Source organism: Coloeus monedula (genome assembly GCF_965178545.1).
Source record: "Coloeus monedula genome assembly, chromosome: 1".
NCBI classification, from domain to species: Eukaryota; Metazoa; Chordata; class Aves; order Passeriformes; family Corvidae; genus Coloeus; species Coloeus monedula.
Window position 1 is genome coordinate 75,722,344 of NC_138781.1, and position 16,256 is coordinate 75,738,599.

Genomic DNA, 16,256 nt, shown 5'->3' on the forward strand with positions numbered 1-16,256 from the left:
ACAGCTGCCATTTTAGAGACAGCTTCTTCTAGCCTAATTAGCATTTATGGATCTTCAAGCAGCAATTAAAAAAAAAAAACACTGGCTGAGTTTTATTGGTTTATAAATAATTCCAAGGCATGCTTTATTATTGTTTGTGGAACACCAGAATGAAAAATATGTACAGTTCAAATGCAAATATTGATCTAATTTCTTGCATTGTAGGATAATTAAGCTACAGAGAATATTTAAATAGATAAATAGGGAATCAGAACATTCCTTTGGTGGGAAAAGACGTGTTTATGCTAATGCTGTCCCCACTTTATAGAAGTTGTTCCTAGGAATGCAGTCTGTTTTCATATTTTAGCAATAAGTGCTAAAGAAATTGTGCTTTACAGCTGCAAAGGGGCTACTGTCATGTAATGGGAACCAAGTTACTGCTGGCATAAGGGAATATTCCACACATAAAATGTAATCAGGACTGTTAGCCCTATAAATTACTATAAAAAGGAAGCTTTTTTACCTTTCTCACAGTGATGATGCCAACTTGGTAATTAGGATCAGTGTTAATATCAAAGACATCCAGTCCATCTCCATCCACAAGGCTGTATTTCATCTCTGCATTAATGCCTTCATCCAGGTCTTTAGCAACCACGCGGCCCACGGTGGAGCTGACAGGAGCAGACTCCAGCACACTCATCTGATAATGCTCTGGAACAAGCAGCACAGAGGGAGAGAGGTGAGAAACCAGGCTGTGAAGAGGAACCAAAAACTGCACAGCAATGCAAAGAGCAGATCAGGGCAGGCCACAATGCTGCATGGCCTGTAGAGAGCCTGTAGTACCTCTCCCAAAGCTGTGACAGCTGTGTGATTTCCTTTAAAAAGCTACAGCCCAGCTAAATTCCCTGGGGAAGTTTTATTTAGGTGTTTGTTACATAAAAAGGTTTGTTGAATTTTTTTCTTATTTTTAACAGCAATACACCTGAAGATAGGAACTTCAACTAGAAAAATAAGGCAATTAACACCAGTGCTGTTGCAGCCATGATATAAAGCAGGGTATGGAACAGATTTAATAGGACAGGCATCTTTTTATTAGATCAGTTTGTACAGCAGGAATAAACATAAGTTTTGAGCACCACAAATCCTTTCTCAAGTCCCTACAAACTTCTTTTCAGCCCTGAAGAAAGCTCAGGATCTTGTCAGTTTCTTTCAAATTTACCAGTTACTCTATTAAAATGTATTGCCTTTCCCTACAAATACTGTCTTGAGCACATTTGTTGCATTGCTAATTTGCTTAGCAGCAAGGCTGGGGAAAGAACAACCTGCTATTTTAAAAGTGTATTTTGAAAATATAAATGTTGTACCTAAAATACTTCTCTGGCATCATACTTTAAATTCAAACCTTCCTTGTTGCACCCTCTCTGTTGACTGCATCATCTATTGAGCTTTACAAGGCAGAATGACACCAAGGATGAGGTTTGATGAATTGTCACTTTTCTTAATCAAGAGTTTGATATCAGTTACAATTCATGTCACTTTCAAAACACAATTGGCAATGGTTTGCTTAACAAGTGGCTTTAACAGAAGAAGAAAAGTGGAAGTTGAGATTTCTTGCTGATCTTAGTGGAACACTTTGATTTAGCAGTGCAACATGCAGAAACAGATGGAGAAGAAGAATACCAACAAAAAGAACTGCGGGAGTTTGCATTACTCAGCTAAATGATAAAAATGTCAAACCCAAAATGGCTTGAGATTGATTTACACCACTAAAAGAATCAGTTTTCTTAAAAAACACCCCAAATTATATCTCTTGGAAGATTTAGTTCAATCAAAACTGAAAAGCTTCTTTCAAAATTTTAACTGCAATATAGAATTATGTAAATAAATGTGATAAAAAAATCTTGTAAACAAAGAGCAAAATATTGCAAATCTTGTTTTGAAGTTCACTTTTGTAAGTATAAAATAATGTTTCTGATAAGAGTGGAGTTGCCTATTTTTGCATTCCATTAACTATGGCTGTTCCATATCTTAGGGTTTAACTGTATATTGCCAAGGTTTAGATGAACCTTTCCTGCAGAACAGCCTATATGACAACCCACTCCACAGTGGCAGCACAGCTCCCAGACACTCCCCTGCTGTGGCCTGGCTGGAGTGTTGAATGAATTATCTTTCAACTTCCAGCACCACCACATGTCCCTGATTTGAGAGACATCCTCTGGAGATAGGATGAAAGGACAATCGGAGCAGCAATTAGTAGCCAAAGGCAATGGCCATGAGGAGTCTAAACACAAAAGTTCTCCTTCCTGCCTTTTTCTGTAAATTAATTTCTCATCCTTTAAAAAAGGTGTTGTTTTTGATCATTTTGGAGGTCAGAAATCTTTTCTGAAAGGCAAGGTATTGAATAATTCCTTTTGACATCTTTCTGAAGGAGAGTTCCGTATCAAATCCAAAAAATTCTGCCCATCCCTAGTAGTCACTATCCTGAGTTTGAAAATGGCTGTCACGAGAGCAAACAGCAGACGTAAAACTCAGCCACCCCTTTTTGCCTGTCCTGGCACCACGGGTACTCACTCTGTGGAAATCTGGGTGGATTGTCATTGACATCAGAGAGGGTGATGTTGACTGTGGTTGTTCCAGCTAATCCTCCCAGCTGTCCACCCATATCCTTGGCCTGGATAATCACTTCATAATATTCTTTTGCTTCTCGGTCCATGTTCATTAGAGCTGTTCTAATTAAGCCTGAGATTGAGGGTGGAAAGGGGTTTGGGGAACAAAAGAAAATGGCAGTTAGAGAGTATACAAAGAGGGTGGAGGGCTCTTGCTCCTGCATCCTATTCCCTCTGTCAAGAATGAGACCTGCACTGAATCCCACCTTTCCTGGCAGAGTAAAACTCACCCAAGTGAATCTAGGTTAACAGAAGGTGTGAATTTTAAAGAAGCCAGTTAAAATGCATCAGCTCTGGGACAGGCTGTCTGTTCAAAATTAAAATGTTGCCTTCCAAGGAAAAGCTTTTTGGGAACAGTGTGCTACGTCGAATTAAGGCCCTGCTCAGGATGACTATCTCTGCACAAAAACTGGAAGTGATGTGCTTTGCTAAAAGATCCATCAAGACGAGTTTTCCAGAGTGTTCCTAAGCACGCAGTCCTGGAGGCCACCTGGCATGAGCCCGCGGGCTTTGCTCGTGTCCTTCGGGATCCGGGCTGGGGCTGCGAGTGCAGAATGTGTGGAGATGCCGCTGCACCCGCTCCGGAGGGGCCACCGCTCCCCGAGACCGCAGGGCGTCCCTTCCCTTCGGGGTAACACTACTGCGAGAGGACATGAGGTGGCAGCAACACTTCTCTTTTGGAGGCTGCGAGCGCCGGTCGGGGCAGCGCTGCCGGTGCCGCGGCAGTGCCGGGCGGCCCCGCTGCGCCCCGCACAGCTCCGCGTCTCCCGCTGCCCGTCCTCCAGCCCTCCCAGCCCCACCCAGCCCTCCCGCCTGCAGCACCTCCATCGAGCAGCCGGCAGAGCAGCCCGGGGATGCGCTGCCAGGGGACACTCCCTTGCTAGCGACACGTTTGGGATGCCCTTCGGGGTGGGGGCAAGTGTGTGTCAGCCCCAGGCACCATCCCGCTCGCACGGCTCAACACGCAGCACTTGCACATCAGGACACTATTAACTTGATTGATCTGCATTTAGTCTTTATTTTTAGCAGAAAGACAATGTATGGGTTTAATAAAAAAGCAGTAAAAAGATATTGTGCTGGCAATTATCACTGTGTGTGAAGGGAAGAAATAGTGACCAGTACGGAACAACTCGCAGTGCGCTATTTTAATTTTCCTGCATGGAGTTCTTCTGAGCCCCATCCCGTAAAGCTGAGTGCCTCCTGTGAAGTGCTGTAGTTCCTCAGCTCCCATGGATTTATAAATAAGATATGAAAATACTTAGCATTTTGGGAAGTATTTTCTCCATATATGAACACTTTGTAGGGAATTTCCACTCTTGGCTTGACCTAAAAAAAAGACATCAGTGCCTAAACCCCAGCCATGCCATGCCTATCTTTGGGGCCTCCAGTCCCTAGAGGAGGGCTAGTCCAGGACACCAAGACTCAGAGCCAGATCAGGTACCCAGAGGTGTAGCAATGCAGAGCAGGGAGCATCTGATGCTGCTGCACACAGTCTGTCTGCAAAGAAATGCTAAGGATAGTGGTGAACATTAAACCCATCCTTAGGGCTATGGGAAAGACTATGGGAAAGGTTCAGATCCTCAGGTCTTCCAAATAAGTGTGCTGGAACCATTTCTTTCACTAAAATGAGCGAGGTTTGTGCTCTTAAGAAAACAGTAAAGAGCAGAGGTGATGTCCTTTCTTTTCTGTAACAGCCAGATGGTTTCTTAGGAAGTGGGAGACTTCTTTTATCTTGTAGGGGAATATGATTGTCAGGCTGTAGAAATATCCTGGAAAAAGGGAGGAGAAGGCTCTCAACTTTCCTTTGAAGTTGTGCTTTCACATAGACACTTGTTCAGCACCTGTGAGGACAGTGACGGAATAGGAATAGGAGCACACCTCTGGAACCAAGAGGCTGCGTTGGGAGGTAAATGGTAAGGAATCCAAGTGCTTCTAGAGGAGGACTGTACTGAAATAAGGTGTCCACTATTGGGTGTTTTAATCACTATCTATGAATACAGAGGAGCTGTAGGTCATTTATGCTCTAGCTCTGTGTTAGAAGAATGTCAGAGCTGCAATTGCATTTTGTGGGCTACCAAATCCCACAGGGTGAGTTTGCACAGGGGAAGCTGATTACAATCCTGTGCTTGTGATAGGGAGATGGCTTATGGCCCACAACAGTGCTTACCCTAAATGGGAGTCCAGTTGCTGACTGGCAGCTAAATGCTGAGGCATCTCTGAACCTGTTCAGAGATGCAGATCTAAGTGACTGGGAAGTTAATAAGAGGAGAAAAAGGCCTTTTCTGGGTTAAATACCCATAAAGTACATGATTTTGGACTTAAGGGCCTCTCTTCTGTATAAGCTGCATTCTAGTGATTAAATCTGTACTGGATCCGATCCTGACTATTGGTCCTTTGCTTTCCTAGAAATAATTTGGTACTCAGCAAATCTATGATTACGCCCTTATTTGTCTGTGGTTGACACCTGATAACAAAAGGAACATTAGCAGTTTATTTATATTGTAAATATAAACAAAGCTGAGAAAATAACATGCCACATACAAATTTGTCTTTGGCTAGAGCACCTATCCCGTAAACTGCTAACTTCAGAAGTAGATTATTCAGTGTTTTTCCTATGTTGTCCCCTAGGGCTCTGCAGTGACTATCGTCTCTTGAGTTTCTGACCTTAGCACTACAGATGCCCTTTAGAAACTGTCAAAATCTGTCAGATTCCACTTTTGAATATAAACCTTGGATATATACAGAAAAGAGAGAGAGAAAGCAAGCAAAACAGAGAGGGTGTCCTATAGATAAATGTAAGGTTATTAACAAGAGCGCCCTTAGGTAAAACTACTCCAGATAACTGCATCCTTTAGCTTGCACTTTCCAGTCCTGGCTGGTTCATAGATTTTTTTTCCCCCTAAGCCTTGTTATCAACTAGATCTGTTGAAGACATTTTTCAATGATAAAAGCAAGCAAGAGTATTTACAGCACCAAACCCATCCAGATCCTGAGTTGCAGAATATGGTCATTCAGAGGAATATATCACTGGAAAAAGCACGTTCTTCTTCTGGAACTCACTGCCACAGCATTGCTTTACCCCTCACATAGTGCTGCTCTGTCTTGGCTCCAAGCCACAGAAATACATTTCTTTGACCACAGCTATGATGCACTGCCCTTTCTTTCTGCTTGCAGCTTTTTCTTTTGGTTTTCACACTGACTCATTCCCTGATGAAATAACATACCTGTCCGAGAGTCCACAGAGAAATATGGTTGTCCTTGGAGGATACTGTATACGACTCTCGCGCTGTTCCCATAGGTTGGGTCATCAGCATCTGTCGCTGTCACCTGGATAACAGAGGTGCCTGACAAAAAAACCATCAAGGTAAGACCTTGTGGGATAAAGAGCTCGCAGGAAAAGTACACAGTTCAAAGTAAATTGAAATGCCTAACAAGAGCTTTCCCCAACCAAACTTTTTCACTTGCTGCTCATAGTGCTTGTACTTACTGCTCATACTTGTAGCTCATTAGCACTAAAGGAATTAATAGGTATTAATTCATCATGCATCTATAAGAAGATATAAACCAGCAAGTACTCTATGGACCACAGTTACAGAACTGCTGAACTAACAGTACTTTGTTATGGCTGGCAGAGAGATGGTAATTATATACTGCTTGCTTCTTTTCCCCTTGTCTTGATTTTAAGTGTTATTAGGAGGCAGCTCAAAGAAGTTCCATAGCTCTGGTGACATAAATCATTAACTGTTGTAGCAGGCCCACAGATGCTGTATGTTGACTGAGAGATGGAAGTTGTACACAAACTGTGAGCAGGAAGGGATGTATCTCTGAGATAATCTCTCTGTGGGATTGCAGTTTACATTGCACGGCCTAGAGATTATACACTGCTGAAGCGCCTTTTGGAACCCACACAGAGGCATATATATTTCTTTTTTCAATTGTTTTTCAAGGTCTGCTTCCTCTGAAGCTAGTAATGGCTTGCAGGTGATGTAATTTATCAAGAACAAGGAGAAGGTGAGGCACAACTGAAATATGCGTGAGTTTTGACTCCTTAAAATGTCAGACAATGCCTTTATGAATGTATCTAGCCTTCTACATAATGTTTTGTGTTAGAAACAAATCCAGTGTTACTAGATAAGCACTTGAAGATAAATCTGAATTCAGGCTAGCCATTACCATTAAGAAACATTATTTCTGAGTGGAACTTTTGTATTTGATGCCTCTCTCTAGTTTTATGTCAACATAATATTGAAGAATGAGGAGTTGAAGCATATCTGTAACTTCAGGACATGAAATTTATATGGTATTATTTTCTCTGCAGTGATGTCACAGAGCCAAAAAGCAATAAGCAAAAAAACAACTCAAAAAGAAAGAAAAAGAGTCCAGAAAAAGAGTATTTTATGTGATTATTTAATTTACTATATGGAAATGATTTCTCCTGACTTGTGTAGATGGAAGACTACTGTTTGTCTTCTACATTGCAATAACAGGAGTGTCTTCAAGATGGTCCCATTCTCTAAAAGTGGAGGGCAAATAGTACCATAATCTCAGGATTCACTGGATTTTGTTTAGTGCAGGCTTACACGGATTAGAAGGAGCTAATGATTGCTGTAATTTCTCCATGTTTTCAAGGGCTCCTGAACAGTAGTTGAGCTCTCAGTATGAACTTGATTAGGTTGCTATGACTGTGTTATTTTTGGGATGGTAATGGTTGTCTAATGGTCATTACTATTTCTACCATTTGATGTCAGAGGAGAAGGGGCACTATGTTACTACAAATTGTCTGAGCATGGCATGTTTGATTCACACCTTTCTTCAGCTCTTGGGCTTCCCTTGGCACATTTTCTTTCAGAGGGGCTGAGTTGATGCTGATGTAAAGCCTGCTTTCCCTTTTCTACAGCAACCAGGCACCCCAGGGTGAGCTCCTCTGTCCTGCAGCTCCTGCGCAAGGGGCAGAAGCTGAGTTCAAGGAGTCAGGGAATTTGTGTTTTGGTGACCATCTCCAATTTTCTTATAAGGGAAAGAGACTCCACAAAATTTGCCTTACCCACAGGTGACATTTCCGGAACAGAGGCTACGTAAGGTCCATCCAGGAACTTGGGTTCATTGTCATTGATGTCTTGGATTTTGATGATAAACTCTGACTCTGGTTCCATCGGCCGGCCCGTTCGCCTGTCCAGAGCCTGTGCTCTGAGGGTGTACTGTGACCTTTCTTCCCGGTCCAGCCGCTGAATGGCATGAATGTCCCCTGTCGTATCATCAATTGTGAACACAACGCCAGCTCCCTCTCCTGAGAGGATGTATTTTATCGAGCCGTCTCCCCTGTCCATGTCAGAGTGGAGCTGTGGAAAGGAACAGGATGCAATTAGACCATGCGCTGGGTGAACAGCTGCTGAGAAACACTGAGCACGTGTTCGTGCCGAGCATTCTGGTCTCACTGTTGGGACTCACAAGGTAGTTTTAATGAACTTGCTTTGCTGAAAGAGGCAAATAGTAAAGTCTGTATCACATAGTTGCAATTAAAAACCTTCGCCTGTCTTCCTGTTTCTGCACCCATGGCTGTGCCAAAAGAAAAAGCAGAGGCACCCAAACAGGAACAGGCTCTGTGCCTTTTTGGAATCTCACTCAACACAATAATTATCTTTTACCTGGTTGCAATGGCCACTGGAAAGATTTGGGATAAAGTGAGGTCAGCAAACCTGCAGACTATTTGCTCACATGGCTTAAGAGGAGTCAAATACTACAGGGGTAGCATAATGGTGGGAGAAATAAGGCAAATCTCTTTGGGATCAAGGGGAAAGCAGAATGGGAGAGCTACTCAGTAAATGTTATGATTCAGTAAGTGTTATGACTTTCCATTAAATTTTAGTAATAAAATTAGTCTGGATCCTTACAACTTCAGGAAGGAATACTGTCAAACAGTAGGTAAGGTAAGCAGCAAGAAACAATTGCTTATGGCCATGGCAAGCTACAGAGATGAGAACCATCCCAGATTTTCTAGGAAATTAGCAAACGGATTTATTGCATGACTGCTAATTAGTTCTGAGCAGCCACAGATAGCTGTGAATGCAACAGAACAGAGAAAGAGTAAACGCAGTACTAATTATAATCTAAAACAGGGAAACAAATCATTCTGGGGACTACATTCTGTTAAACACCTGGTTCCTATGAAATACTGGAATGACTATCAAAAGCAATCGAATTGCTTAATTTCACTCACACTATGAAAATCTGCAATGGTATGCTCATACTTCCACACTTTTGAGGAACAGAGCATAAAGACCAATGCCCAGTGGTGGTAATCATTCAGTCCCAAAAGACAGCAAGGCAGTAGACTTGAAGTGCAATAATCAAAAAAGGTTCAGATGTGAATATGGTTTTCCAGTGTGATTATCATTTTGGGAGATGAATAAAGAATAAACAATTATTTAAAAAATAGTGAAAGTGGGCTGGATTCAGTTAAGCACATTTTGAAATGCATATATGAGCAAATCATCTCAGAAATATGGTCAGAATTAAGTGTGTGTTTAGTGCTTTGATGAGCTTAAAGGACATATGGGAATAATTTTGAAGGATGGGGCCAAACATAGGTAAATATTTGTATTGGAGAGAAAAATCTTAGAATAGTAAACTGAACATATGAACACAGGATTGGTAGGATTTGAAGAAAGAATCCAAACAGAAATGGATAATTTGTGTCGAAAAGCAGAAGTCAGACTTTGTACATTTGATTACAGGCATTCCTCTCAAGAAAGAAAGAAGAGATCTCGTCTCTGAGCTGTTTAAAAACATAAAGAACTTATAGGATAACTTACCTCATAGGAAAAAGTTTAATAGGGGTGTGGACAAAATGACTTATCTGACCTAAGCATTTCTAGTGCCGGTGGAGCACCTCCTCAGCTGTTTTAGGGCACACGATCCCATTGACTGGGGAGAGGAAAGACCTTTTCCCCCAGCGAAGGGTCTGGTTGGAAGATGCTCATTCTCTGTCTCCCTTACTTGCCTCTCAGGTAGGTCACCTGACCCACGCAAAACTTGGACCCATCCTGGTTTTAGGGCAAGACTGCTTTCAGCTGAGGTGGGATCCCGTGGTTTTCCATGGCATATCCCAGCCTGCAGACAGGTGTGTATGGAGGTGGCCCACGGACTCCAAGTGACCGCTGGGAGAGTGAGCTTTAAGAGCAGCAGCACTGCAATGTGGCTGCAAGAGCTGAAGGTGCAGCAGGTTTATGACAATGGCTGTCAGGCCACTGGTATTTCCCTTTCTCCTCCTCTGTCTCCGTCCCTGCAATGGCTACTGCATCTGAGAAACATTGATCCTTTTGAGGAAAGCTGGCAGCTCTCAGGTGATGTATTAACTGAATGGTGGAAGAACAAGCCCAGAAAAATTTGGCAGGGGTAAACTGTTAAATTTAGATGGCTGCCATGTGTATTAATTCACATGCAGGCACTAGGACTGCAAACTGGTGTATCTTCAGGAAACACCATCTTGTGATTAATTTAAAAAAAGACAGTGGTTGTCATTACTTACCCTAAACACCCATAATTCAGAGATCATCACTGTAGGAGCTAGTAAACAAGATAATTCCAGAAGGAGGACACTATTATAGCTTTTCAAATTGATTCAGAACCACTAAGCTACATCTTGGGCGTTTGTTTTAGTGCATAAGTGCACCAGTGAAAGAATGCAGCTGCTGAGACAGATACAGATGTTAGACCTGACTGGGGAAATAGAGCCAGCCCTGATGGAAGAAAATGTGTTTTGGAACAACAACAAGTCCTCATTAAATAAGGAAAAGAAAAAAAAAAAAAGAGAAATAAGAAGTCAAAGTCAAATTCAAAGTCAAAGAAAAGGCAAAGAAAAATGAAACAGAAAAGAAAGAGAAAAATGAAAAAGAAATTTTAAAAAAGGAAAAAAGAAAATGGAAAAAGAAAAGGGGAGAAAGAACAGGAAAAGAAAATGAAGAAGGAGAAAAAGAAGAAGGAAAAGAGAAAGAAAAAAAGAAGCATTTTTTGAGATAGCAGTAGGTGTTCAGGACTTTTCAGAATACTTAGAAGCAAATAATGAATCAAACTAATGGGTTAAATTACACCTTCTGTCCAAAGCCCTATTTGGAATAAATGCAGTTGTGAAGGGAGCAAACAAGGAATGAACATGGCATGCTATTAAGAATTTGGGAGTACAAGAGGATCTCTGTCTAACTGTGATTTGTTAGAAACATTGGGTCTCAACCAAGGCTAGGCAGTAAGAAATGCTAGCAGCACTTTTGCAGCTTCTTGTATAACCTGCTCTTTCTAGACAAAGCAAAAAAGAGTATAAAAGACATAACACTGCCAGACTGCAATAAATCTGAAAGAATTTGGTGTCTGAAGGGACTGAAGCTCACCCCAAACCTAATATCAGGATGCTGTAGTTTGGAGTGTAAAAGTCACTGTGTTGGAAAGGTGATCTAGTTTTAAGTTGGCTCTGTTTTATGGATGGTGCAATAAATTGTGCTGCCATGTGGCTGATACAGAGTAGGAGGAATTAATTTGTACTTTCTCCTCCATATTAAGGAATGGGTTATTGGAGGAATAAAGCTGATAACTCCTGAGAAATTTTTAACTGTGTCAACCCGCGTTGCTTCTTTTGATGAGAATAGTACAAAAAAATGAGGATGTTACATCTGCATTGGAATGACACATTTCCTGGCAAAGGGCATGTGAAAGAGGGTAGTGCTGCAGTGAGCAGCTCAGGGGAGGACTCACACAGCTCTGCTAACCAGTGTGTGTGACTCCATCCTTGATGTGCTTCTCCCTTCTCTGCTTCCAGGGAGGTAGCACCTGCAGGGGATTTTTGTAAGGATGCATGAGTGAATGCGGTTGATGTGCATTGATAATCTGCAAAGAGGTTGCGTTTTATTCATTTATTCAGCTGCTGCGGTTCAAATGCTTCTTTGAAACAGGGTTAGGGAGTCTCCAACACAGCAAAATGGTGAAGTGTATCCCCAGTTCAATTACTGACACAGTGTAGGCTGCTCAATGAATGTGGAAAATACCTGCTGTAGCAAATGAAGGGGCTTTGGTTTCCCTAGTTCATCGTATTAGCCAATAATGGCTACCTCTAGGAAAACTGAAGCCTTGTATTTATCTGTGACAGGATCAGGAACCCTCTGAAGCTGAAGTGCTTTAAATCACTATCATGAACACTGATAGAAAAGCAAAAATTGTACTGACTTCACATCAGGAAGTTTCTTTCATTTCCCTGTCTGGAACATGTTTTGCCTTAACAGTTGTGTAGGAAAGTTCATGGAATCATAGCAGCCTTGGAAATCATATTAGGCAAGCCTGGACCTATGGTTCAAGTCAAGGTGCTTTTGTGGTTGCTCCAGTCATACAGAACCAGCCAGAACCAGCTGTACAACCAGCTCTGTGCTATGCATTCTTTCTCTTTCTGACGGGGGCTTGGAGAGGGCAGATGGATAAAAGCAAGGCCTGGCTATGAGGATGTTTCAGGATGTTGTGGGTGGTATCAGTCAGAAGAGGCCCTGCCTGGCCTGGTATGGGACTCAGGGCTGTTTTGGAGGGCTGGTGTGAGCAGCCAGCAGCAGACTGGAAGCCCTGTTGCACCTCTGCCCCACTCTGTGCGAGCCTTTACAGAGCTATTTTTGAGTCAGCCTGGGGTGACTTGGGCTGAAAAATTTCTGGCCTGCCAGAACAATTAATTCACCCCACAGTCTATTCTCTGCTGACCCCTTTCCTAAGGATCCCTAAGACTCAGGCAGCACAAAGGCAGGCGGGCGATGAATTGTGGGAGGCTGCTGCCTCGTGGGAGCGGCCCTGCCTCTGGCTGGGTGAGGCGAGGGGAAGCCTTGGTCCCACAGAACCCCCACAGCCCCCATGGCACGGCTCGGCTGGCGGCTCTGCTCCCACATTGGGGATGGGACACAATGGCACGTGTGAGCCCCAGAGGCCCTTTTGGCAGCAGAGTTCCCTGGTGCCGGGACTCCATGGAGCACTGCCGAGTTACGAGTCTTTCCGAGCAATCCAGCCATGTCAGCTCAGCAGTGCGTGGGACTAATTGGCCCTGTTAGCCGTGGGAGCTAATTAGCCCTTGCGCACCCCGGTGCGAGCACAGCCATTGCGCAGGCAGACTTGGAGAGAGCTCCCCGACGGCAGCTTGGGCTTCAGAGTGGCGGGCACGGGCCGTGAAGAGCTGTCTTGGTGTCCTTCCCTTGGGCAAAGCCGAGTGGTGGCAAGCTCAGGAGTGCTGCTGACCGTGCCAAGTGCATGTGCTCCTAATGACATTGTCGGGTCTAAAATATGAGCCGGTTTCTCCCTGTACTTGTTTTACCTAAGATTTGGCTCACAAGTAGAAGCCTGAAGTCATTTCAGATGTAACTGAGAATGTGAAATAATAAGTCTGGCCCTTGTTCCAAAGCCGGGAATTGCATGAAAACAAATATTAATTTCTTTAATCAATAGAGATATCAAGAGCTGAAAAGCTAGGTGCACAGATGAATGAAGACTAATGAGGTCTCATCTGGAGGCAATCACTAGTTATGCCATTGCTGTGGGAGGAAGAAGAGCTCATCTTGCTGTCAGTCGTGCAGGGATAATTTAGGAGGAGGTCTTTCGAAGCTGTGGATTCATTTTGATTTATACTGGTGTGACTGAGAGCACAGTTTAGCTCTATGGGGTTGTAGAATGATAAATATGAGTCCAAACTGGGCCTCTGGATATGTAACATTTTTTTTCCCTGCAGATGGATAACTTGGAAGGAAAAATGGAGCATATATCATGTAAAAAATAAGCAATAAAATGTGAAGGAATTGTTTTCTGACATTCTAAGTTCTTTGTTTTTCATATATAACTATACATAGTCTCCACTTGTCATAGCCATATCTGATATTCTAGGCATGTAAAATCTTGATTGTATTGTTCAAACACTTAAGTACATTAACTCTCTCCACATTTTTGTCCAGATTTGCCACCTTGGAGTAGAATAGAAGCAAACTTGATGCTGACCATAAAACTTTGAATAACAGGATCAATACAGGGTCAGCGATTCAGGGTCTCTCAAAACAAAAAAGGAGGATGGTTATAGTGAGGCAGATTGTGATGGCAGATGTCACTGGTCTGATTTCCATCAGCCTCTTTCTCAAGGAGACACAGGAAAGTAAATGCCAAATATTACCAAGTATATAGGATGAGCTCAGGAACACATTTTACACATATCTGTACTGATGGGTAGGTTCTTGGGGTATAAGGGATCCAAAAATAGGACCCTTCATGGTTGGATTTAATGACCTGTCCCTTTACACTTCTTGATCTGGAGCAACTTCTCTGTAGTCCACAGAATTAACCTGCAGTCAAGATATGGTGAGTCAGAAGATACTCTGACCCTGGAGATTTGCAGAAAACAAAAACTGAAATGTCAGTTTTTTCAAGGGAAACTGGCTATTTAATATGATTTTGAATTGCAGCTTTTAGCTGACCTGATCATGGACAGAAGCATGATCACAAACTCTTCCTTTCTTTCCTAATCCTTATATGTCAATATAACCTTGCTTTGCCTTGACATTGTAGGAGTCCCTGGAAAGATCGCTGCACACCTCAAATTACAGATGATGATTGATGCAGCAGATCTCTTTAAAATAGGCAACTATATTGACAGCCCCTTGAAGCAGAAATTCTTCCCAAACAAAGGTGACATGGGGCAAAAGCTCTTGGGAGCAGAAGTGAATTTAATGCGGATAAATTCACTGCCAGAAAGAAGGCAAAGGCACTTGTGGAAACATCCCATGTTTCACCACAATCTGCAGATACACAGATGGATACACTCTTCCAGACATCCTCCTGCTGCGGGTCTTACCTTCCCAACGTAGAGAGGGTCAGTTCCTGTGTATTCCTCCAGAACAAAAAACTGGTTCCACACCCAGCTCCTCTTCATACGCTGATGCAGCTTGTCTGACAGGTTGTCTTCTTGCCCTTCAGTGAGGGGCCTGGCACTTCCTGACAGCACAGTTGTAGTAAGGTCCATCAGTCCCCAAAAATACAAGGAGACGCCAAGTCCAAACAAGTTCTTTGCATTGCTCATTCTACCTGAAGTCCACATCCGTATACTAGGACTGACTTAAAAGTCCAAACACAGTAACTTGGGTCCCTTGAGAAAAAAGTAGGTCCTCTGTGTAGTCCTTTGAAATGTCCAGGAGAAATCCTGGTTCTCAGAAACACAGTATCCTGTAAAGTCAAAGGAAATTCATAAGAGAATGCTTTTTTCCTCAAGGCAAATGAGTTTCCTCAATAGGTAGATATGTTATAAAGTATTTCATCTTCTATATAAAATTGTAACATCAGGATGCACACCTTTCGAAACCAGAAATACTATTATCATATAAGCTGCAGACCTGGAGCCTTAGGTACAAGAAACATCAGGGTTTAGTCAATTAGCATGAGATCTCTACTTTGCTAATTTAGCTGTAGGGTTACTTTATGATATTGATTGGCATGAGCTAAGTGCATACTCTTCAGAAATATTTATGACCAGAAGTCCTCAGAGAATATTTAAAACCAGTTCACTCTGGAAAATTATGATAGGTGGAGAACAATATTTGGCAACCATCTTTCTGTTTGGAAACTATGTCATTGTCATTACACATATATCCATGCACATGTCTACATAAATACAGATATTATTGCTATATTGCAAACCTTGAATATAATTTCTAGCAGCTTCAAGTTATTTCTAGTTTTAATTATTCTTTCAGCCTCTCTGTTGCTCTTTGAATTCGGGTTTCACACTCTGCTGCCTTGTCTCTGAGGAGCTGATTGCTGCTACAAATGCAACATTTCTAGAATTTGAATGGTCAGTTAATCATTTTATGACCCACAAAAGGTTTCACAGTGCTGGCGGCTATGTACTGTATGTCCAAGCAAGTCAAGCTAACACATTTCTTTCCTCCACAGGCCTGAAAGACCTGTTTAGGCAAAGGAATGCCGACCTCTATCAGAGGACACTTTCTCATCAGTCTAGGGTCTTTTCTTGTCATGAAGTCAGTTTAGTTGGTGACCTCACTCCAGGCTATGGATTATAGCAAACCTTTCCTTCACCATTTTGCTGAACATAATGATCTAGTGCTGTGCGCAAGTTACTCTGTCAAAACACTCCATACATCCTCTGTTGGCCCAGTATTTTTGCTGTTCTTTTAAAGAACACTTCTTTTTTTTGTGACAAACAGACTCATTAGGAAAGGCACATGGAGCTCTGAGACTTAAGCAAGTAGTTCACCCTTCTTTTTACTGCTGTTCTACACTTAGGTGTTTAGGCTTAATTAATTGTTTTATCCTGTGGAAATAAATGTAGCAGGAGATGGCTGTCAAATACTTACAATTGAAATCCTTGAAAGATTTCAAAATCATAAAAAGTATTTGACAGTTGCATGACTTTAAAGACTGAGGCAATGCAACATTTTTAACAGAGAAGAAGAGAGTGTTTGAGAATTCCCCAGCACTGAGGCTGGTAAAGCTGGAGAACTGGGTACACTTAGAAATCTACTGAAACAGAAATTCAGAAATTAATCCAAAAGTTGGCTGAAATCTGAAAATGGCAGTGTAAATCTGGAAGAGGTTTCC

The 16,256-nt window shown here is 42.3% G+C and overlaps 1 protein-coding gene across 1 annotated transcript in view; it reads right to left on the bottom strand.

Moving 5' to 3' along the window:
* CDH20 (cadherin 20) overlaps positions 1 to 14,739 on the bottom strand; it is a gene marked incomplete at both ends in the record, with an annotated part of 36,487 nt that extends 21,748 nt beyond the window's left edge. Inside the window, 5 exons of the mRNA XM_082281269.1 lie at positions 503 to 690; positions 2,551 to 2,718; positions 5,870 to 5,989; positions 7,690 to 7,984; positions 14,497 to 14,739. Coding sequence (XP_082137395.1) covers positions 503 to 690; positions 2,551 to 2,718; positions 5,870 to 5,989; positions 7,690 to 7,984; positions 14,497 to 14,739 — 1,014 coding nt within the window. The remainder of the gene's footprint in view (positions 1 to 502; positions 691 to 2,550; positions 2,719 to 5,869; positions 5,990 to 7,689; positions 7,985 to 14,496) is intronic.
* Between the last annotated feature and the right edge of the window lie 1,517 nt (positions 14,740 to 16,256).